The 23,436-nt window shown below is 40.5% G+C and overlaps 1 protein-coding gene and 1 long non-coding RNA gene across 2 annotated transcripts; one reads left to right on the top strand and one right to left on the bottom strand.

The window, feature by feature from the left end:
- Positions 1–5,293: 5,293 nt before the first annotated feature.
- Positions 5,294–6,380, bottom strand: LOC143908815 (uncharacterized). The gene is made up of 2 exons (XR_013260259.1): positions 5,945–6,380; positions 5,294–5,884 (listed from the first exon to the last, which is right to left on the bottom strand). It is a non-coding gene; the product is annotated as an uncharacterized LOC143908815 (long non-coding RNA).
- A 14,975-nt stretch (positions 6,381–21,355) lies between these two features.
- Positions 21,356–23,011, top strand: LOC143908813 (uncharacterized). Its single transcript, XM_077426622.1, has 2 exons — positions 21,356–21,667; positions 21,742–23,011. Exons 1-2 carry the CDS (start codon positions 21,403–21,405, stop codon positions 21,942–21,944), a joined length of 468 nt encoding a protein of 155 aa, XP_077282748.1. The 5' UTR covers positions 21,356–21,402; the 3' UTR covers positions 21,945–23,011.
- The last annotated feature ends 425 nt before the right edge of the window (positions 23,012–23,436 follow it).

Below are 23,436 nucleotides of genomic sequence, written 5' to 3'. Positions count from 1 at the left end.
ATTGATGCATTTCTCTTGAAGATACAAGCTGGAGATAATGGCAGGGGTCTTTCACACCTTGATGAGCTAATATCGGGGTGTAAAAACGTAAGGTAACTGAGGGTTAATACCGCTCGAAAATCAGAAATTTATCGAAAATAAGGTGAGACGTTGGCCGTATTTCGACAGTTCTGTGAGTTCTGTTATAATTCTCGTGTAGTTCTGAACGTGTTCTAACGTTGTCCCATTTTATTCTGGCAATAAGCATTATTTATTCATTTTTTAAATAACTAGACACTACAGACGCGCGCTTCGCGCGCGCTATTTAGCTTTAACATTATGCTATTACTATTACACTATTAACCCTTGATACACACAATTGTCAAAATATACAATGACAGCTGCAAATGAAGTAAGCGCAGCAAGAGAACCAATCGGCATCGCGGAAAAGTGACAACAATACCTATATGACATGCCCTTTTTAGAAGAGGATTCTTATCGCTCGAGAAAGACCCTATTCTCGATAAATTCCTGACTTTTGTGCGTTATTAATTTATTTAAAAATTATACATCATTGCCAATGCCCGGAACTCTTTAGAAATTGTTATAGTATGCTTAGTGTATTATGCTTAGAACTGTACGAAAAATATTTTATATAATCCAGAACTTCGAGATTTTCTACAGCGTCTCACCCATATGCCCGTAAATGCATCTTTCTTGGGCGATAAAAATTATTTAAAATATGAATAAATAATGCTTATCGTCAGAACTCTTTAGAAAACGTTAGAACACGTTCAGAACTATACGAGAATTATAATAGAATAACTCATTGTGTGTTACTCATGTGTATTTTTTATTTAAGAAAGTGTTTTTATTTTTATCCAATTATCCTTCTGTTGTTGCTCGTAATTTGGCCGCTTGAACATGCATAGGTAAAATAAATTTAATAAGAATGCAAGAAACATTATAAACTACCATTTTTTCTCAATATAGTTAATAATATAATTATTGGTATGCATTTAAATATTAAATTTAAAATTTATTATGCTAAAGTAAAAGTTTTTAATGTAATGTACTTTTTTAGATAGAAAAGCATAAAACTGTGATTTCTATACATTACATTTACGAATTTTAGTTTTTATGTTTATAAATATTTATTTAATTAATTATATTTTTGCAATCTTTATATATTTATACATTTAAAATATATATACATATATATATATTTATTTACTTATTTAGTTATAAATATAAAAGTTAAAATTTGTAAATATACAAGCAAATGTAACGTATAGCGGGTATAGCGTATCGTCGATTTGTCAACTCGAGACTCGGCGAGACACGAGACGCGATACTCGAAATGCGTGGCATCGTGGTATAGCCGGCCCGTGCAAAGCGGCAATGTCACAGCTCAAGAGAGACAGCAGATCGTGTCTGCCCCACGGTCGTATACACAAGTCTGGAAAGTGGAAACCAAGCATGAAGTAGTATAAAGTTATTTGAGTGGCATGGTTAACAAACGAAATATCAAGACTTGGTTGCAGTATTTGATTTCAACTCCTCTTTACGCATTTTACAATATCACAATTGATGAGTCTTTCTTCAACAACAACAACTTTAATGAAATATCTAGGGATGAAATAAGTGAAGACATATCCATCGAGGATAGTCTTACTGCACAACAACAGACCCTGCTATGGAATGACGATAAATATCTCCGGATTGCACCAGGCAAAATAAACGAGCCACGCAGTATACTTTTCGACAAACATGCTGAGGAGCTCTCTTTTCCAAGTATCTATCTTGGTCAATTTAGAGTGTTTAAAGAAAATGTACATGTGACGCTATTTATGATGGCTACGAGCGAATTGAGACGGGCCGATCGTTGTGGAGTAACGCCACACCATCTTCTGTACATGGCAATGAAGATAATGAGATTGAGAGTCCGTGATTCTCTTACCGTTGCCTTTAAACACGTTGGCAAGGATTCAAAGATAACTAGACAGCAAATTGAATCAGAAGAATATATCAATCAGTGTATTGATAGTAACTTAGCTTTCCTGAAATGTATTCCAAATTCAAATTGGTATTGGGCAGAACGTAAACGAGACTTATTTGCCATGATAAGACAATTAGGAAAACCTACGATGTTCTTAACATTGAGTTCAAATGAAATCGGTTGGGTCCCTTTACTGCAAACGTTATACAGATTGAAAAATGACGGGGCTGAGATTTCCGAGAAGGTAGTATTTCAGCTACATTATATTGAGAAGAGTACACTAGTAAATGAGGATGCAGTTACTTGTGCAATCTATTTTAACAAATTAGTGAATGTTTTATTGACCATCCTACAATCAAAGAAATATAATCCGTTTGGAGAACATCATGTGGTTCATTATTTCAAGCGCATTGAGTTCCAACATCGCGGCAGTCCTCATGCACATATTCTGTTGTGGCTTGACAATGCTCCATCCGATGCACTTGGCGCTAACAAACAGGATGCGATTACGTTGATTGATAAAATTATTTCCGTTTCAACTAAAGAATCCTCAGGAAATATCAAGCTTCAAACGCACAAACACACTTTCACCTGTTATAAGAAAAGTGTTGCAAATAGGGCACAAAAGTGTCGATTTGAAGCTCGGTTATACCATGTCGGTCTACAACAATTCTGACACCTATGGCGAAGACAGATCCTGGATTTGCGAAATATGCTGCACGTTCAAGCATCAGAGTAAATTTAGAGAATCGTGATTATTCAAATATGGACGCATTTTACAGAGACAATCAAATAGTTTCAGATCAACATTACATAGATATACTTCGAGCTGGAATTACGCGACCAAAAGTGTTTTTGAAATGCGAACCTTCTGAGAAATGGCATAATGCGTTCAATTCTTTTATTTTCAACATCTTACAATCAAATACTGACATTTAATTCATTCTAGAGGAATATTCTTGTGTTGCCTACGTCGTGGAATATATAAATAAAACAAATAGAGGAATAAGTAATTTGCAACGACAGATTATACAAATTATGGATGAACATCCAGAATTTGATATTGTCGAGATTACAAGAAAAATGAGTGTCGATATGCTCAACACAGTTGAGATATAACAAGTCAGGAAGCGGCTTGGTATTTACTGCGTGAGCCTATGTCGAGAGTTCTTCTGTTATCGTCTACATCCCAACAGTTTGGCCTGTTGAACGACACAGGATCAAGAAAACTCTAAAAGAGTTGGAGAAGATGGAAATTGATGAAGACTCAACAGATATCTGGAAAGAAAACTGGTTTGATAAATATATATCAAAAGAGACCAGAAGATCTGGAAAATGTAACTCTTGCACAGTTTGTCTCTTGTTACACGTGCAACTCAAATAATATGTATGTCAAACGAAAAGATCCACGTATAATACGTTATCGGAACTATGACATGACTTCAGATCTGAATGAGTACAAACGAGAAATGGTAACTCTCTATTTACCTTTTCGCAATGAAGATACAGAAATTCTCGATGAGATGAAATGGATTGGACTCTACGCCGAACATGAAGAATTGATTCTACAACGAAGGAAGAAATTCGAGTCAGATTTAGATCTTCAGAAGACAATTGAGATTTACAGGGAGTTGTGCCGTGAAAATGAAGTCTTGAAAGACGACGGTGAAGTACAGGACCTGGTCGGTAGACACGCAGAGCCTGATCCGTTTCAAGAATTATATAACAACGAAAATTCAGATATGAATCAAGAACTCAGACTTGCGACACTTAATAAGCTCGGTGCCATTGCTAAGAAACGTGAGAATTTGATGTCTAACAAAAGGTTTTGCGAATTGATGCGGATGGCAAATGAAAAACAAAGAGCACTCTTAATGCATGTTATTCACAATCTTCTTTCTCAACATCGAGTGCCATTCCAAATATTCTTGACTGGTCCAGCAGGGTGTAGAAAAACGTTCGTAATTCGACTCTTGATGGAAATTTACAATCGCTACGTGAATACTGATGGATATTGTAATGCTTATATTACTTGTGCATCAACTGGCAAAGCTGCAGTGGCAATCGATGGTACAACGGTTCACACTGCTCTAAAAATAACGCTTTCAAATTTACTTCCATTGTCTATTGAAGTAGTGCAGCAATATCGGGCTCTCTTTAAATTTGTTCAGGTAATAATAATTGATGAGATTAGTATGATCAGTGCAGAATTATTGTCTCACATTGACGCAAGATTGAAACAAATTATTGGCAATTTTGACACTAATTTTGGCAGCATAGACATCATTTTAATCGGTGATTTGCGGCAGTTACCACCAGTCCGAGCAACACCAATTTATAAGCAGATCAGACAACAAATTGCAGGTCCTACTTTATGGCGTGGGCTTCAGTTCTTCGAGCTTGATGAAGTCATGAGACAATCTAACACAGTATTTTCATCGATATTAACGAAGATTGGAAATGGTATACAGTTGGAGGAAGATGAGTTGAGATTACTGGAATCCCGGTTTTTTACCAAAGAAGAAGCCAATCGACTCTGTCCGCTTGGAATACGTCTTTTTTTTGTCAAATAATTTAGGGAATGAATTCAATCAATCGATTCTCAATTCAGTTGAAGAGAAAGTTGTCTCTGTAGCAAAAGACATGTATACTGGTTGTCACAGTGCAGAACAAGAAGCTTTTGTACGTTGAAAGCTTCACAAAAAGTCAGTTATTGACACTGGAGGTTTGCCGTACAAAATCACATTTGTTTTGCACAAGTCATATATGATTACAACCAACATTGATGTGTCAGATGGATTAGCCAACGGCGCTTTAGGGAAATTGGTTCGTATCGAACGTGATGATGTTGGTGAGGTCACGCGTATATGGTTGGAGTTTACAGATTCAATTAAAGTTGGTGAGAGAACGAGGAGGAAAGTCAATGCGTATATGCAAGCCAATAATATCAGTCGAAGAGCAGTACCCATAGCACGACGAACGTGAAGTATCGCCCTGAATAACAATAAAACTATTGTTGCTAAAAGGAATCATTTTCCCTTAATATCTGCTTGTGCAATTACAATTCACAAGTCGCAGGGAGGTACCTTTAACGACATTGTCTACGAATATAGCAATAAGAGTCACTCACAGCAGCTCATTTATGTGGCATTATCGCGAGTTACAAGCATTACCGGACTCTACATTGTTACAGCGGATAATAATTCAACATTTTATCACGGACGAAGGACGGCAACATCGATGGACACCCTGCAAAATGAGTTCCGTAGGCTCTGTGTTAATAAATTAACAACAATCGACAGCATATACACTTCCCGTGTCGCACAATCGAACTTACTACCGTACCAAAGAAGTTTAATTTCGTACGCCTATTGGTCGAATTTTTGTTACACTTTTCGTGTCGCATAATCGAACTTACTACTTACTACCGTGCCAGAAGAAGAACCGTCTCGCCAACGCCGTACGCCTATTGGTCGAATTTTCGTTACATTTTCTGTGTCGCACAATCGAACTTACTACCGTACCAAAGAAGTTTCATTTCGTACGCCTATTGGCCGAATTTTCGTTACACTTTCCGTGTCACACAATCGAACTTACTACCGTACCAAAGAAGTTTCATTTCGTACGCCTATTGGTCGAATTTTCGTTACATTTTCCGTGTCGCACAATCGAACTTACTACCGTACCAAAGAAGTTTCATTTCGTACGCCTATATTGGTCGAATTTTCGTTACACTTTCCGTGTCGCACAATTGAACTTACTACCGTACAAAAGAAGTTTCATTTTGTACGCCTATTGGTCGAATTTTCGTTACACTTTCTGTGTCGCATAATCGAACTTACTACCGTGCCAGAAGAAGAACCGTCTCGCCAACGCCGTACGCCTATTAGTCAAATTTTCGTTACACTTTTTGTGTCGCACAATCGAACTTACTACCGTACTAAAGAAGTTTCACTTTTGTTACACTTTTTCGTGTCGCGAATCGAACTCACTACCGTGCCTAAAGAAGTTTCACTTCAAAAATGTAATCATCATTAAACTTACTTCGGCGATAATCCGATCATTATCGTATTTCACCCATTTCCTAAGGATGTGATGTTCTTCGAAATGCTTCTCGCAAACGAATTGCGACGGCTTCAAATCAACAATGCCCGGAATTGCAGCAATCCATTTTCTACATTGTTCGATATTTGACGGCACTTTAAACAACGAACACTTCTTTGCTGAATAATTTCGCGATTTGCACATTGGCACCGCGCACGATTTAGTCATTTTATCGCACAGTATCACACAATCGCACGTGGTATTAATGATAAATATCAGTTACGCGGGGTGGGAATGGCCGTGTAACAGGAATCCGTGAGCGCGCAAGTGAAGGGTGCCCGCCATGTCCGGGAGGCCGACTGCCAACCGCCGTCGCTGATCTACGCGATCTGCGTTGCCAACGCACGCATGCACGCACGCACGCACGCACACACACACAAACACACACACACACACACACACACACACACACACACACACACACACACACACTCGAGTTAGCTCGTTCGCCCAGATGCTTGGCCGGCACGTGGCCGGCACGCAGGGAGTCCCGTCCCACGTTAATTATTTCACGCGGCGTATACGTGCCACCGGACAACGCGACGACGTAGCCGATGTACGTGGAGGCGGCGCCCACGGAAGGAGCATGGTTAAACGCGGCCAACACGCACGATCCGCCGAACAACAGAACCGACGAGGAGTGGAGCTTTCCGCGCTTCTTCGACGATGGCCCTGGCTTTACTAGCGGGGGTTTTTTCGTTGGCGTCCTCGGGGGAGGACAGAGAGGTGCCTTGTGCTCGTGGCAATTGGCACATATAGTCTAAACCTAAGAATTACTAAAACACACTAAATCACTTTGCCCGTATGCTTAATAAATTTAAAAATTATATACAAAACGTTCCAATTTCTAGCTTGAATGAGACGAAAGATATCTATTTCCTCCATATAACCCGCTTCTCTCAATTCATTGTCCATAACAGCTCTCCACTCATCGAATTTACAGCATCTCAAAATCACATGATGTATGTCTTCGCATTCGCAACCACATTCACATCTCTCGTTGTCGATATAGCCTTTTCTCTTGAGGGATGAGCCAAGATTGTAATGGTTAGCTCTCAATCTATTTATCAGCGTAACAAAAAATCTTTCCGCTCTAACCTTGTTGAACCATGGCTTAGTGGACGCACGGTCATAGAAATGATCAAAATAGAAGATGCCCTTTTGCAATGATTCACGAATAATCGAGAACTGTGTGGCGTCCCACGTCTCCTTTCTGGCGCTGGGGAGCAGATCCCCCACCGGAACCAATATGGAGGGATCGGCCCCCTCCTCCGCCGCCTCTCTGGCCAAACCGTCCGCCATCTCGTTGCCACGAATTCCCACGTGAGCCGGAATCCACACTAGTATGATCCTTTTACCATGATGTTTCTTCAAATCATAAATGAGTAGTCTGGACTCCGTGATATATTTGTTTTTATGTACGTTCAAATGGTTATTATTAAATTGCTTTAACCACCGCTTGGCAGTCGGACAAAATGACGATTTTGTTTTTCCTCATATCACACTAGATGCGCATCATATGGAGGGCCGCGCAAACAGCAAAAGCTTCAGCAGTATACGAGGAGCAAGTTTGAGGCAGACTTATATCTTATAAGCCTCATCCTGATCACAGATCACTATTGCAGCGCCGGTGGATCTAAAGGAATCGCCGAACGAGCCGTCCGTGAATATAACTTCCAAATCTGGATTACAGTTATATTTCTCAATAATCTTAAGTAAGAGAGCCCGATCTGAGAACTCTTCGTTTTTTTTTTCAATACCGATAGTCAGGTCCACAGTAGGCCTAAAGGAATGCGCTTCAAAAGACTCTTGAAAAATTTCAAATTTTCTTGGAGGGCCGATCTGTTGTCTGTATCGTGCAGTCCTCCTCCAAACTTCCGAAAGAAGCGAAGGCTTGTAGGTGGGCTGTCTGTATCGAATGAAGTTTTCCCCCTCCAGCAAACTCTGAAGCTTGCCGCATAATCCATTTTGATTATAGGCTATGGCCTTATTGACGAAATTTATGCCCAAGAGCATCGCTCGATCTCTAAGGTGTCTAACCTTTGCTTCAGCCACAATTACATTGTTAGGAGTAGAGTTTCTGTATCCCAGCGCCGTACGTATGCCCAAAAATTGGGCTCATTCCAACTTGAGCTGCAACAGGGATTCTCTGGGGAAAAAAACAAAGCTTCCATAGTCCGTAATGGATCTTACTAGACTCTTATACAACATCAAGGCGGTGTTCACCTCCATGCTCCTAGAAACGCCACACAAATACCTGTTACGTCCAACCCCGGGATTAGGATGTGAAAATCTGGAAAGCAAGGAAAAGGCTAGCCAGAGGGGTCGGGGAAGGGAGGACGCAGCCAGGTACTTACAAATGTCGCTCGCAGGTACGCGCTCGGAGACGCGTGGCGCGAGCCGAACGCACTTTTATGACTCAGAAAGGGTCAACGTCTGTAAAGACCTTAGGACGCCTTTCATGAGCGGTGCGATCGTCGGTCCTTTTTCGAGTCAGAGAATTTAATCCCTTTAACTCAGGATCGGACCTCGTGCGATTTCGAGAGGTGGAGGAGTAGGGTTAGAGGTTTTTAGGTTATAAATCTCAATGCAGTTTGAAATTAACTTTTAACATAAGCTAAACATTTTATTACAATAAAATATTCTATTACAATAATATAAGCTAGGTGAACAATAAATAAGAATTAAGCAGATAAACTGAATATAAGTGTGAATGTCGGGTCGGATATGTGTGTAGCGTGTGTAGATTCTTCTCGGGTGGTACATAAGTGCGGAGGTGATTGGGCAGGATTTTTAAGGGAAAACCTATTTGGGAATGGGCATTCTGCCCGCCATTATCACAATTATTTAAGGAATGAAGTTACATAAATTTAGCTAAATGTAAGAGTGCGTGTAGTGTGTGTTAAACTAAAATTAAGTCACAATTAAAACAAAATATATGGAGATGTTTGCGGGGTGAGACAAGAATTTATGAATGGAAAATAAGGATACCGCCATTGAAATAAAATTAAATTAGTTGTAGGGGTGCGGTGTGTGTATTAAAACAAATAATTAGTCAAGAGTAATCATCTCGGGAACGACTACTTCCTCGTGGTCGAGAGTCGAGGCGGTCGAGGAGGTCGGGGACGGACTTCGGGAAGAGGAGGGGGAATCGGGAGGTTCTAAGAAGCGGACTGGATCGGGGTTAACGGGGACCACGCGAGGCAGGACCACGCGAAACGGACCCACACGGCAAATAGGGCGATGTTCGACTATTGGGCGGGAGGGTAGGACGACTGGGCGATAGGGCTGAATGGTAGTGGGACAATCCTGGTTCGAACAACCAAGTTCTTTCGTAGAAACTACTAGGGGCGGTGGGGTGGCGAGTCGCGGAGGACCGGCGTTGAGCCGCTCCCGGGGGAGTTCGACCTCCCGTCGCGCCCGCTTGTTCTGGCGATTTCGATGTCGCCTAATTGTGCGGAGATTCGGTCTTTGAGAGGCCAGGGCTTTCGGGTCCACTAAAAATATTTACTTACTTTTAGTCAATCTTTCTCGGACCCGGTCGGAAGCGAACAAAAGAAATCGTCAAACTTAGGGAGGGGGGGGAGGTCAGTGGACAGTCTGGACCCACGACAACGACGAGACGCCGGGAGCCAAGTCAGGCCTGCCACAACGCCAACGACCGCTGGGAACTCGATGCCTACACTAACCGACCCACGAGCATAAGCTCAGGGAGGTCAGTGGACCAGCTGAGTCCACGACAGCGGCGAGACGCCGGGAGGCAAGTCAGGCCCACGACAACGCCAACAACCGCTGGGAACCTGATGTCTACACTGACCGGCCCCAAATATATAATGAGCTTCCGAGGGTCCGATAATCGATAGACCGTTTAAGAAGGGGGGGCAGAGTTGGGCACATTTCATTCGAATAACAAATTAAGAATAAATTATTCAAATAAAATATCATTCAAATAAAATTTCATTCGTATGTGTCTCATTCGTAACATAGTCAACTACATTTTATTCGGATAAATCTTCATTCATAACGTGACGAATGATTTTTCATCCGAATAAATCTTTATTCATAAAATACGAATAAAACTTTATTCGAATAAATCTTTATTCGGAATTTACAAATAAATTTTTATTCGAATTAATGCTCAATCGTACGATACGAATAAAGTTTGATTCGAATAAATACCAGTATGTCTTATTTATGTCTCAAATGTTGGCGCTCGCGCCGCTCGCTTTCATCAATAACAATAACTATCGTACAAGCGTTTGACCGTGTAACGGTCACCATGATATATCCAGTATTACTGTTTTGGCTTCATTCGATCCAGAGTAGTGTTATTCTGTTGTCTGATGTGTGTGGATCGACGATCGACACACAAATTATAGTGAAGTAAAAATATTTTATTAATCGAAGGTAAGATATTTAAATTTGATTGTGGATCAAATCCCAGAGAATTAGGTTCAATTTGACGTGGAATACCACATATATGTTTTGCTTATTTTTATATATTATACATTGTTTTAGTTAGCATGGCTGAATCTGGAACAAACACTGTACCAGACTCTCACTCTCAGACAACGTCCTCGTCCTCGCCCTCGCAGATGAAACAGTCTGAAAACGAAAATGATGGTGCGGATAATACCGAAAATAGCAGAGATTCACCTTCAGTGAATACAATCACCTCGAACATGGCAATCTTAGATGGAAAGTATTTCAAAATTGTACAGGGTAAAAATTCCTTGAAAACTAACGACGTAGTGGCTACATGTGTAGCATGCTTACCAAAGATTGTTGAAGTAAAAGGTACATTAACATCGACATCAAATTTCAAATCACACCTGAAACGAAGGCACGACAGTAATTTGGTAAAGGAATATGAAAAATATTGCAAAGAAAAACGAGCCAAATTATCTGCATCGGACTGTTCTGATGAAAATCAACTTGCATCTCGCAAGAAACGCAAACTGCTGAGCTTACAGGAACAATTGGACGAAGATATAACTCAATTCGTTGTTCACTCTATGACCCCATTAAGGATAGTAGATGATCCTTATTTCCAAGCTATATTTAATCATCTTCAAGTTAAAGCCCGCGGAAAACCAATAACGGTACTAAGTCGACGCTCTCTTGGTAGAAGAATAAAAGATTTGTATGAAAGCAATACCAAATCTATTTAAAAAATTTTAACTGAAGAAGCGCAATATATTTGTACCACAGCTGATGTGTGGTCTTCGAAGAAAAGAAGTTTTTTAGGAGTAACTGCACACTGGATTAACATTAATTCGTTAAAGAGACAATCTGCAGTTTTGGCCTGCCGGAGATTCCAAGGAGCACACAGTTTCGATAGGATTGCTGAGATGTTATGCGATATTCATTCCGAGTTTGGTTTAGATTCGTCAAAAATATTAGCCACTGTCACTGATAATGCTAGTAACTTTGCTAAAGCTTTCAGGGTTTTTGGTGTAAAACTTTGTAACTTTCAAAGAGACGTTGATGGTGAAAATAATGAATTTTCGGATACATCAGCAGATGAAGAAAGCGACGATGAGGATTTTCAATCAATTCCGATGGGTAATATTTTTTTCACCAGTTTAAAATTAATGCTGCACCTGCACTATTATTAAAAATGAAGCCAAAATTAATTATATTACGATTCGATTTATATATTATATTATGTATGCATAACATTACAATTTCTAGATCCTGATGAAGAATGTGCTTTAGAGCCAAATAAGCCTCTGCCACAACATCTCAGGTGTTGTGCACATACGCTCAATCTTTGTGTCGCGAGCGATGCCATAAAAGCTATCAACAGCTTTCCATCGCTATTATCAGTGCATGAACAGGCAATGGCCAAATGTACGGTGTTATGGAGATTCCGTTGGACGTCCAAAGTCTGCAGAAATACTAATGGACATATTAAGTCATACGTTGAGCAGGCCAGGTGAAACTAGGTGGAATTCATTATATGATTCTCTGCGCCAAATTGTAAAAATTCGTGAAAAGTGTCCTCAGTTAAGTCGAGCGCTCAATATCAAGAATACTTTAAAGGAGACTGATTTTATTTACATTGAGGAACATCTGTCATGTGTCGCTCCTGTGGCTGAAGCTCTCGATATTCTGCAAGGGGAAAATAATGTATATTACGGAATTGTTCTCCCTTGCCTTTTCGCATTACGTAAAAAATTACAAGTTTTACAAAACAAGGAGTTGAAATATTGTAGACCACTATCGGATGCTCTTTTGGAAAGTGTCGAAAGACGATTTAAAGATTTCTTTGACATGTCTGCGGTATCAGCACAGAATGCTGCAATTGCCACATTGTCATATCCACGGTTCAGAAATCGATGGTTGTCATGCATTGGCCTTGAATCAGCTCAGATACTATCACTTTTTAAAAAAGCAGTTGCAGCAGAGAGTAATTGTGTAGAAGTTTCCAAAAAAGAAACGGATCCGTTTGACGATTACTTTGATTTTGCGATGGAATCACAATCAGCAGCTTGCGGAGATTCATGTACGATAGATATGGTAGTTTCAAAGTATTTAAGTGACAGTACTCGAGAAGTTTCAATGCTTAAATCTTATCCAGCAATAAAAAAAGTATTTGTGCGTTATAATACACCACTGCCGTCCTCTGCCCCCGTTGAACGATTATTTTCCTACGCTACCATGACAAATGTTCCAAAAAGTAGTAAGCTGTCAGATAAAATGTTCGAAATGAAAGTTGTTTTGAAGGGAAATTATTCTAAATCTTATGTAAACAAGTAAGAATTATTAGATTTTTTTTACATTGAGAGCTGCAGTACCGTGTGGTCAACTGCCCAATGAAAGTGGCAATAATAGATGCAATTATAATGCTGCGATTTAAGATAATGTATTTTTGTAACGTTAACAAAAAGTGATTGTTAATTTTATTTACATTAGGTATACTGTATTCACATATAAGCATATGTAAACTTATTTTAAGTTTATTATACTAGACCCACACGCAATACATCATAAACCAGCCTTATTCATCTCATTGACCGGCTCATGAGTTATTGACCGAGGTCAATCGAAGATGTGGAGACATTTTTATTTTACTTTTTTGTTTTTTTGCAATTAATTTTTTTTTAATTTCTTATAGACACAAAAACTACGTTTTTCAAGTATTACTTTTATGTATTTTTCTTTTATGATGTTATACAGAGCAATAAATGTAAAAAGAAAAAGTTTTCTAACAAAAAAAATTTCTCTCCTTGTATCGTAGCTAAAATCAATGTTTGAGCTTACAAAAAAACTCCGACTCAAAACTAGCTATTTCTTTAAGTTTTCCTTGTTTTTTAATCTTATAGCCTTATATTCTACCGAAATTTTATACAATAAAGTTTTATTCGTCACTTGTACATAAGAATTTATTCGAATAAATTTTTATCTGCAAGTCAGAAATATAATTTTATTCAAATAATTTTTTATCCGTGATTTACGAATAAAATATTGTCCGAATAAAAAATTATTCGCCAGACATGAATACTTTTTTATTCGAACAATATTTTATTCAGATAAAAAATTATTCAAATAAAATTGTATTTCTGATTTGCAGATAAAAATTTATTCGAATAAATCCTTATTTACAAGTAACAAATAAACTTTAATCGCATAAAATTTTATTCTCACTCTTATCTAAATAAAGTTTTATCTAAATAATGCCCAACACTGGGGGGGGGGGCAATAACGCGGAAAAAGCAGGATCAAGAAAATTGCGGGACTTACTAACTTGATGAGTTCAAAAACGAATGGGTTTCTTCTCGGTGTCGCTGGTGAATGAGTCGGAGCGACTGAGTAAAACAGGAACGTGGAATCCACGTTTCTTTCATGTGGACCAGCGACGTAGAATTCACGTAGACAATCGAGTGGATCATCCGCTTAAAAACGGTAGTCGGATCCACGTGGATGAGATCATCGATTCGACGTGGAATTTACGTGAAAGTTTCACGTCCCTTACAGAAAAAAGTACTAAAAATACACAGTAATAAATTACTGGATTACTGGTGCTTATTATTGTTAGTATTGAATTACTCACTCAAAAAAAACCTCTTAATACTAGAGGACACTGATTTCCGATATTTACCCGGCATAAAAAAAATTATTTTTATTGAAATTTTATTACTAATTTATAACTAAATTTGAATTTGTTTCTTAAGATGCAGTCTATGATTATAAATATTTTCTCGTATTTGAAAAACTCAGAAAAACACACTTACCTTGGTGGGATTCGAACTCGGGACCTCTGGATCGTGAGCTAACTGCCTTACGTGGTAGACTACTTCTTAATTAGATGTAAGTGTTATATATAGTCTACATATGTCGTAACCAGCGCAAATATATAATTTTTCAAAAATCATCTTAAGAAACAAATTTAGTTTAAAAAAAGTAATAAAATTTTTAATTGGATATATGATATTATTTCTTAATGTCGGGTGAATATCCGAAACCAGTGCCGGCTCATTATGAAATTTTGTGTTCGTAAATATATTTATGAAAAAAGTATATTTATAAAGTTAAAACATTTTTATCAAATCCTTACAAGGGCCTCATTAGATAAATATCCTTTAACCTTTAACCATATAGTTGCAAAACATATAGTTGATGGATCAGCTTGATTAATTATAAATTATTCATTAAAACGTTGCATTTAGCTATATTAATTGCGATTAACAACATCAATGTCTCCTGAGATTGATAAATTATATGTCAGTAAAACAGTGGAAATATCTACGCAAAATCTACATTGATATTACGCGGATAAGATACTTTGATTTTATCGATGGAAAAGAAACGTTGAATCCACGCGGATAAGGTACTTCGATTTTGGCGATGGAAGAGAAACGTTGAATCTACGCGGATAAGGTACTTCGATTTTGGCGATGGAGAAGAAACGTTGAATCTACGCGGATAAGGTACTTCGATTTTAGCGATAGAAAAGAAACGTTGAATCCACGCGGATAAGGTACTTTGATTTTGACGATGGAAAAAAAACGTTGAATCTACGTGGATAAGGTACTTCGATTTTAGCGATAGAAAAGAAACGTTGAATCCACGCGAATAAGGTTCTTCGATTTTGACGATAAAAAAGAAACGTTGAATCTACGTGGATAACTCGCGGATGAATCTCCATCCACGTATTACGTAGATTCGACGCAGATGCGACGTACCTGTTTTACTAGGGGATGTGCTGCTGGATCTTTTGCACAGACTCTAAGTGCGAAATCGTGACTCAAAAACGGAAGAGATCACGATTATAATGCCGAAATGCAGACTAAATCTTCAGAGGCTTGAAGAGACTGAGAAGTTTTGAGAGAGGAGAGTCGCAATCTCGGGGTTTATATAGGAAAATGTAGGGAATGGAAGGGGTGGGTTTCATGTGGGGTGTGTCTGGTTTATTGTTTAAAGAATTTCGGGTTGGCGGGATGTTTCTAATTTTGTTTAACGGATTTTTTATTAAGATGTTCCTCACCCAAGAGGTAGATTCTTAAGTTTTCGCATATCCTGGAAAGCTAGAGACGGTTATCGATTTTTGCGGTTTTTCATTGGCGAGCCCCCTCTTGGCCTCCACTGTCTTATTGGGGGTGTAACCCATCGGTTCTTTCCAGTGACGCATTTGTTTTTCGGCTATCGCCGATTTCTCTTTTATTAGGGTTCCTTACTTATCTCGCGACCCTGTGTCTATGTTGACAGACGATCCATACTTCTCAATTTTAAGTGCAGTTTTATTGCAAACAGAAACTTCCGCCACGTGCTCTTAAGATTTCTAAAACCACGTATTAGGTTTTGTTTCTGTTTGTCGAAACATCGCACGGCCAGTTTTGAGTGAGTCGCGCGATATAATACAGATCCCCATCATCCCTCGTCTGAAGTTAAGGCTCCTTTCTGCGCGTTGTGTCGCCGGATTTATAGTTATGAGCCAGACGCCAGACGAGGTTGACAAGAATCTGGTCACCATATCCCCCGTCTGTTAGTAATTTATCATCTGAGAGGTTGCTTTTAGTTGCCCAAGCAAATAGGTAGTTTGATCATAAAAAAAAAGGAATGCGAGGAGATCTAACCTCACCCCGATCGATAACCGTCCGTACTTGGCTTGTTTATTCTAATCTTAGGGCTATCTTAGGCGCATAAGGATTCCCGCGAAAAAGGGATATCGTGGAGTCTGCAGGACGTAACATACCTAATAATCGAATTGGCGCGGCTCACCTTGCCTCTCAGCTCCTGCACCTGTCTGTCAAATCTCAACCTGTTGTCCAGCCAGATCCCCAGGAATTTCGCCGCACCACAGTTAATGACATCGCAATCGCCAATGCGGATACTCATTTGTTTGTCAATAAATCCACTTCTGGAGAACTCGACGAGGACCGTCTTCTTCGGTTCTAAATCCATGCCCATGTTGCGAAGTCGTTCAGCAATCATGTTCACCGCCCGCTGCAAGAGACGGCGGTTGCGCTCTCGGTTGGATCCACGAATATATAGTCCCACATCATCGGCGAACTCGACCGCCTCAACACCCTCCGGAAGGTCGGCGCACAGACTCTGCGTGAACAACGAATATAGTGCCGGACTCAGGACAGCACCCTGCGGGAGCCCCTTGAAGACATACCGATCCACAAACTCGCAGGAGTTTATAATAAATCGAACTTTTCTCCGATACAGCCAGTTGCTGACGAATCTCACTATAGCGGGAGGGCAGTCAAGTGCAATCAGTCTGTCCAGCATAATCCGGTAATCCACGCAGTCGTACGCCGAAGAAACGTCAAGAAACGCAGCCAGAGTGTATTCGCCCACACACATGGCCGCTCTGGTATCCGCAACAATCCTTACCAAGTTGTCCGCACATGATCTTTCTCTACGAAATCCGCTTTGTGTGGGGCTGAACTTCTCCTCCCTCTCTGCCCACCAAATGAGTCTCTCGTTAATTATTCTCTCCATTAGTTTTCCGATACAAGACGACAGCGATATCGGGCGCACCTTCTCTCGACCAATCTTGTCTATAAAAATAACCTGATAATACAGCCAGTCACGAGGCAACACTCCTGAAGCCCACACACGATTGAAAATGGCCAACAGGCACACCTTAGCAGACTCTGGAAGAACCCTAATCATTTTATATTCCATGCCGTCCAATCCTGGGGCCGAGTCTCTTCTAATTGATTCCACCGCTCTATCAAATTCCAAGCTAGAAAAAGGCGCCTCCAGTCCATCATCAGGACAGTTTTCCCCATAGTCGGCAACCGGCTCAGTGCCAGCATATGGCGGGTCCAAGTCATCAATAGTAGACCTGATCACCTCCTCCCTATTTTTTGTGGACCACGAATTCCACTCTACGTTTCTACTAGCATTCCTCATAATGCGCATTGTGTTCCATACGTACGAAAGACTAGTGAATCTGTCATCTGTCTATTCCACTGCAGAAACTCTCGAAGCTGGCCTTCTTCTTGAGCTTAATTGTGCGCCTGGCCACAGCAGAAGCTTTCTTATAAGCCAGCCAGTCACGAAGGCTCTTAGATTGCTTGAAGGCCGCAAGAGAAGCCCGTCTATCGCCCATAACTTCATCGCACTCAGCATCCCACCATCGGTGCGAACGTTTTCTTTTACCCGGAACAGCCATGGTAGATGGCACATACCCCCGCCTGCCCGAGGCGGCCGCAACAGCATTCTTTAAAATATCAATAAATTGAATATAGTAGTTTTCAAAGTCCTCTACCAACATCTCAGCCTGCGGGGATAGGGAAGAGACCACCTCCCTGTCAACCAGCTCACCAAACTGGCGCCAATCCGTCTTCTTGGTCGATATTCAATTTGTGACTTTCCTATAAATCTCAGGGCGACTGTCCAAAGAGAAGGAGATGGGGTAATGGTCGCTACCCCATGTATCCTCTAATTGTTGATACGAGATCTCACCCGCGATACGTTCCGTGCCAAAAATTAGGTCCAAATTAGAATCACGTTGACCTCTGGTGCCACATCGGAAAAGCGTATTGAGATTTACACATATGAAGCCCTCGTTGTCCATCAAATCGTTTAATAAGTCACCCCTGGCATCAGTGGACGGGCAATTCCACAATACATTATGGGCGTTAAAGTCGCCCACACAGACGGCGTCAAGATTGCTGTCGCGGATAGCGTCAAAAATGGGCCATAAATCCCGTCTAGCCATAGGTTCGCTGGGATGCCTGTAGATAGCGATAATATTAAAGTTACGAGAAAGGTTATTAGTCCTTACGCATATGGCGTCATATCCCACCGGGAGAGCCGTCGAGAGGGGGATAATCTCGAAATCTAGACCCTTATGAAATGACACGGATTCCTCGCCGCTTCCGAGTCTATTACCACTACTCACGGTATTGAAGTTAGAGAGAGTAACTTTTCTGGAGCCGGTACATCTGGTCTCCGTCAAAACGACGATATCAAAATCCATGGAGTACTTGGATAATTCTTCCTTGCAGCTGCAAAAACCCCGGCAATTCCACAATAAAATCTGGAATTATGCTGTAGAGGGAAGATCATGCCTTGTTAGGCTGACCATGTCAGGCTCTCTACCTTTATTCCTATGCCATTCTCTATCAACTACACAATCATCCTCACTCCCCTCACCCCGAAACGGCGCAACTCGTGGCGCGCGGGGAGCATATGAAAGAGCATCCATCACAAAGTCTCGGGCCGCAGGAAACCTCTGCAGCAGTTGAAGAATGTTATCCAAAATCTCCGCCGCGGAGCCCCGAACAGGGGCGGCTCGGGCCTCCTCAGGCTCTCGTTGCACTACCTGTGCGGCCACGAGGCACCACTACCCGCAGGAATCAGGGCTATTCCTCTTCTGTCTCTTGTGATGTCCTCCGCTCGGACATTAAATCGGCCAAAGTAATTACCAATACCACCCGCAGCGGGCGTTCTCATTCTCGATCGGTTCCCGTCTGCACGATCGAATGCCGTCCTCACGTCACGTCGCGGTTTTGCACCGCCGCCGCTCTCTGCTAAAGAAGCACCCTTGCGGGCTGGTAGCTCAGGCCATGCCGCCGGGTTCACCACCCAGCAAACGCAAAAGGATTAAAAGATATTAAAATTTTTTAATACCTTTGAATCCCTTTTTTTTGGCGGAATTAGATGAAATTAGATGGGATTCGAAATGAGATGGTCCAATTCCATGGAATCCAAAAAAGAAATTTTAAATTCCATCCACTCCTATGAAATCCGTAAAGGTTATGGAATTGCATGGCATTAGATGGTTTAGGAAACGTCTCGCGCCTCCGTTGGGCGACCAAGCGCCGTTGTTCGTCGGTAAGCTTTTGTGTATGCCTAAGGGCATTACACGCACTACTGCTGACGGGCAATTAGCCCGAAAATGAGATTTGTAAGATCTGTCAGGCACCGTAGGGGGTCCCTTTACATAGCGGTCGAGACGAAACTTTGAACTCGAGAAGATGCCCCGGCGATGCGACGCCTAGCGGCGTCGACGCGAATTGCCGGTAATGCAGATACCGCGCGGGCGTGTACTATTATTGGCGCGTACCGCCACAGAGTTCAACACGGACACTTTTTAATCTCTATTTTGGCATTCAATGGTATTCATTTTATTGTCAGAATAGACGAAATTCAATGGAATTCAATACGGAAATTTTTAATTCCTAGTTTGTCGTTCAATGGTATTCATTTCGTTAACGGAATCAATGGTATTCAATGGAGTTCATCAAGAAACTTTCCAATCCCTAACCTGGCATTCAGTGGTATTCATTTCGTTAACGGAATCAATGGTATTCAATGGAATTCATCACAAAACTTTCCAATCCCTAACCTGGCATTCAGTGGTATAATATTTTTGTGTTGGAATTGGATGGGATTCAAAAAAGACAAATTCTTTCCAAAATAAGGAATTCCATGATATTGAAACTATTTCAATCCCTTTTTTGGACAGAATGGAATTCGGAAAGTCCTTAATTGAATTCCTGGCAATCCTGTTTTAATTCTTTTCAATCTTTTTTCGTTTGCTGGGACGTCGACTCAGGCTCACATGTGCGCGAGTGCCGACCGCCACGTGTCCCAAAGCTCACGGGCTACTCATCACGAGGAGGGCAATTAATAACTGCCTCGCCCACTCACGAACGATACACGAAGACTTCTTATACAAAGACTTCTTATGCTTAGTGAAATCCGAAATACTGCCCACCACTCTCAGGTCAGACTGTATATATATCTCTTCTCATATTAAAGACGGCTCAGACTGTGGTCTGAGTTACACAAAAAATAAGGTGAATAATTAGTGAACATCTTCCACGCGCGTCCTTCTCATCCCGCTCCCATCGTCGGGATTAATCAGCGATTTCGCGAACAAAGGTATACTTTATTATTCATTGATTCCTTAGAATAGATATGGACATTGTGGCATCTGAAACAGAGAATGACTAAATATTAAAATTGCATGAATGTATGTTTTAAAGGTAATTATATAGAATAACTAACACAGCTCGGATTACTTTGACCTTGACATGTGTTGTGAAGATCACCCTCCTGGGCTGCGTTCCAAAATTCACTCTAGTTAACTAAAATGCTACAGTGTACGTGATGTAAACTATAGATTTTAGTTACCCAGAGTGAATTTTGGAACGCAACCCTGAGTGACCTTTCAGAAGTTTTTAGCCGGCGGTCGTTTTTTATATTAAAAAGTTATTAACAACAAAAGTTTTAAAAATATAGCAATTATTTTAAGTATTGAGAGGCATAAGCGACTAATATTACGTTTTTTTTTGTTAAAACAGAGAATAACTTTATTTCACGAAAAAGTCGCTTTACCAAAATATATTTAAAGCAGTAAATTGTTGATAAATTGTATATTGAATATATGTGAGTATTGGAAATAACTAATATATATGTCGAAATAGTTCACGCATATACTTTCCACTCGAGACGAGTTGTCACGTGGTGGGTTCGTGGCGTGCTTTACGAGCTGCTGTGTGAATATTTGTGGCGATATTATACAATAAACGAGCTCGTAAAGCACGCCACGAACCCGTGACAACTCGTCTCGCGTGAAAAGTGTATGCGTGAACTATTTCGACATATAATTAGTCATTTATGCCTTCCAATACTCAAAATAGCTGCTATATTTTCCAAACATTTTTTTGTTAATAAATTTTTAACGAATAACGACCACCGGCTAAAAACTTCTGAAGATCACTCAGGAGGGTGACCTTGACAACATATGTCAAGGTCAAAATAATCCGAGCTGTGTTAGTTATTCTATATAATTACCGTTTTTAATTTGAATTCTTGTCACAGATGTAAAAACCAATGGGTCTTCGGCAATGGATAGAGTTGATATAAAAACCACGAATATAATACTCCATGAGGATCTTTCGCCAAGAGATGTAGCCACCATCGAGTCAATTCAGGAGCAACAAATTCAGGATGTAGCCACTGTCGAATCAATTCAGGAGCAACAAATTCAGGATGTAGCCACTGTCGAGTCACTTCACGAGCAACAAATTCAGGATCATCCGGTGGCACATTATTGTGCACCTGATGTGTGTGAACGTCGCTTTCACTTTTCACAAGTCACTTTTAACTATGGTAAGTAAAATCATATTTAAATAGTAACCGTAAAGCGTGTTTTTCAAAGTTTTCATTCGTCTCTGTTTTTATAGGTACTCCTGGAAAAATTACGGACTCTACCTCGATACCATGGCCGTGGACTGTCGGTGAACTAAGCACCGATATTGGCAGTTTTCTGTTCACATACGCTATAACGAAGATGGAAAACGACGATAAATTCCCAGTTGTAGAAAAAAAGTATACAGCTTTGCGCCAACAAAGAACTTCGCTACTTCGTGTATGGAAGTGTCGTTAAGGTACACGGATGTAAACTCCCTCAAATCTTGGAGGACATAGCGTCGCTACCGCAAGCTTTGAAAAAGTTTCAAATTATAAATGTGTGCAACAGTCTCGGCACCATCAACGTTCATTATCTGTCGGCGGATAGTGCGTTTAAAGATTATGTCAATCGATGGCGTTCCAAAAACTGCACAATGATCTCAAAACGGAAGAGATGTGACTACTGCAGGAACATGAGAAACGTAGTGCACATGAAAGAAGCGAGATCGAAAACGAAAGTATCGTTAAAGCGTGTATGTCGAGTTTCTATTCCGATAGATCAAAGGAAGTTAATTGAGCTGCGCAAAAAATGTTTCCGTGAAAGACGGCAAAAGAAGACAGCCCAGAAACGCATACAATTATTACAAGAATCCTTGCAAAATAAAGCAATCAAAATTGCTTCGATTCGTGGCAAAACATTGGTCGACAAATGCTCGAAATTAAATGTACCAACAAGTCAACAAACTGTATTACGAGAAATAATCGCGGCTGCAGGGAAGACAAACGACAAGAGTCGGCGCTATGCTGGGGAGGAGTGGATTATGCTATGTCTACTGATGAACATAAGATCACCAGGTTACTACGAGTTCCTCCCCGTAAGAATAAAGGCTATTCTACAATTGCGTAAGCGTGGTCGTAAGTGGTTGTAAGAGTGTTGTACGGCGTGGTTGTAGAGCGGTACTGCGGTTGTAAAGCGTGTTGTGGAAGATGGTTGAACTTCATCTTTCACGACTACGCCAGATGTGAACGTAAGAGCCAACCAATCAGAGTGCTGTTACGCGTCATCACGCCGCACGCTGCCATAATTGTTTTTGTCGAAATAGTAAATACACGTGATCCCGCACCGAAGACCGCTATAAAGATCTCAAGAGTCAAGTTATAACATTCTTTCTCGGCATCCGAAAGTATTCTTTTTTTCTATTGTAATGTTTTTGGTACGTGTTCATCATGGAATACGAGGAAAGTGCTCAGTACGAGGAAGATGAAACTTTTTTAAACTTATTATCGTGTAGAGAATTGATTGGGCTGGTGAGAAGCAACGAATTATTATGGAAAAAACGATGCATTTCACACAAAGATCAACAAATGAAAAGTTTGTGCTGGACGAGTATCGGAAGTGCCTTGACCTCTGTACTTTCCGCTGCACTCTGATTGGTTGCTGTAATTAAGTTTACAACGTATCGTTACTTTATTGTAGACTGAACCGTTGTACAACATTCACGACTACTACTACTCCTACTCCTACAACCTTACGCTTACGCAATTGTAGAATAGCCTTAACGTTTTCTCACTTAACGTTATTTCTCACTTGTCGACTTGTCGACATGAAATGCGGTTTTGACGAAGAGTTTGCGAAATTGCAAAACATTTTGAGACGAAAACTCTTTTGCAGCGACATGGTGTACTTTTGCTCGATGAAATTAACTTAAGGAAGTCAGTGGCCGTGTGTTCAAAAAACTTAACCTATG

This window comes from Temnothorax americanus, unplaced genomic scaffold (assembly GCF_048541705.1).
Source record: "Temnothorax americanus isolate GAGA-0224 unplaced genomic scaffold, ASM4854170v1 Scaffold117, whole genome shotgun sequence".
In the NCBI taxonomy this organism is placed as follows: domain Eukaryota; kingdom Metazoa; phylum Arthropoda; class Insecta; order Hymenoptera; family Formicidae; genus Temnothorax; species Temnothorax americanus.
This window is presented reverse-complemented; position numbering and strand designations above follow the sequence as displayed.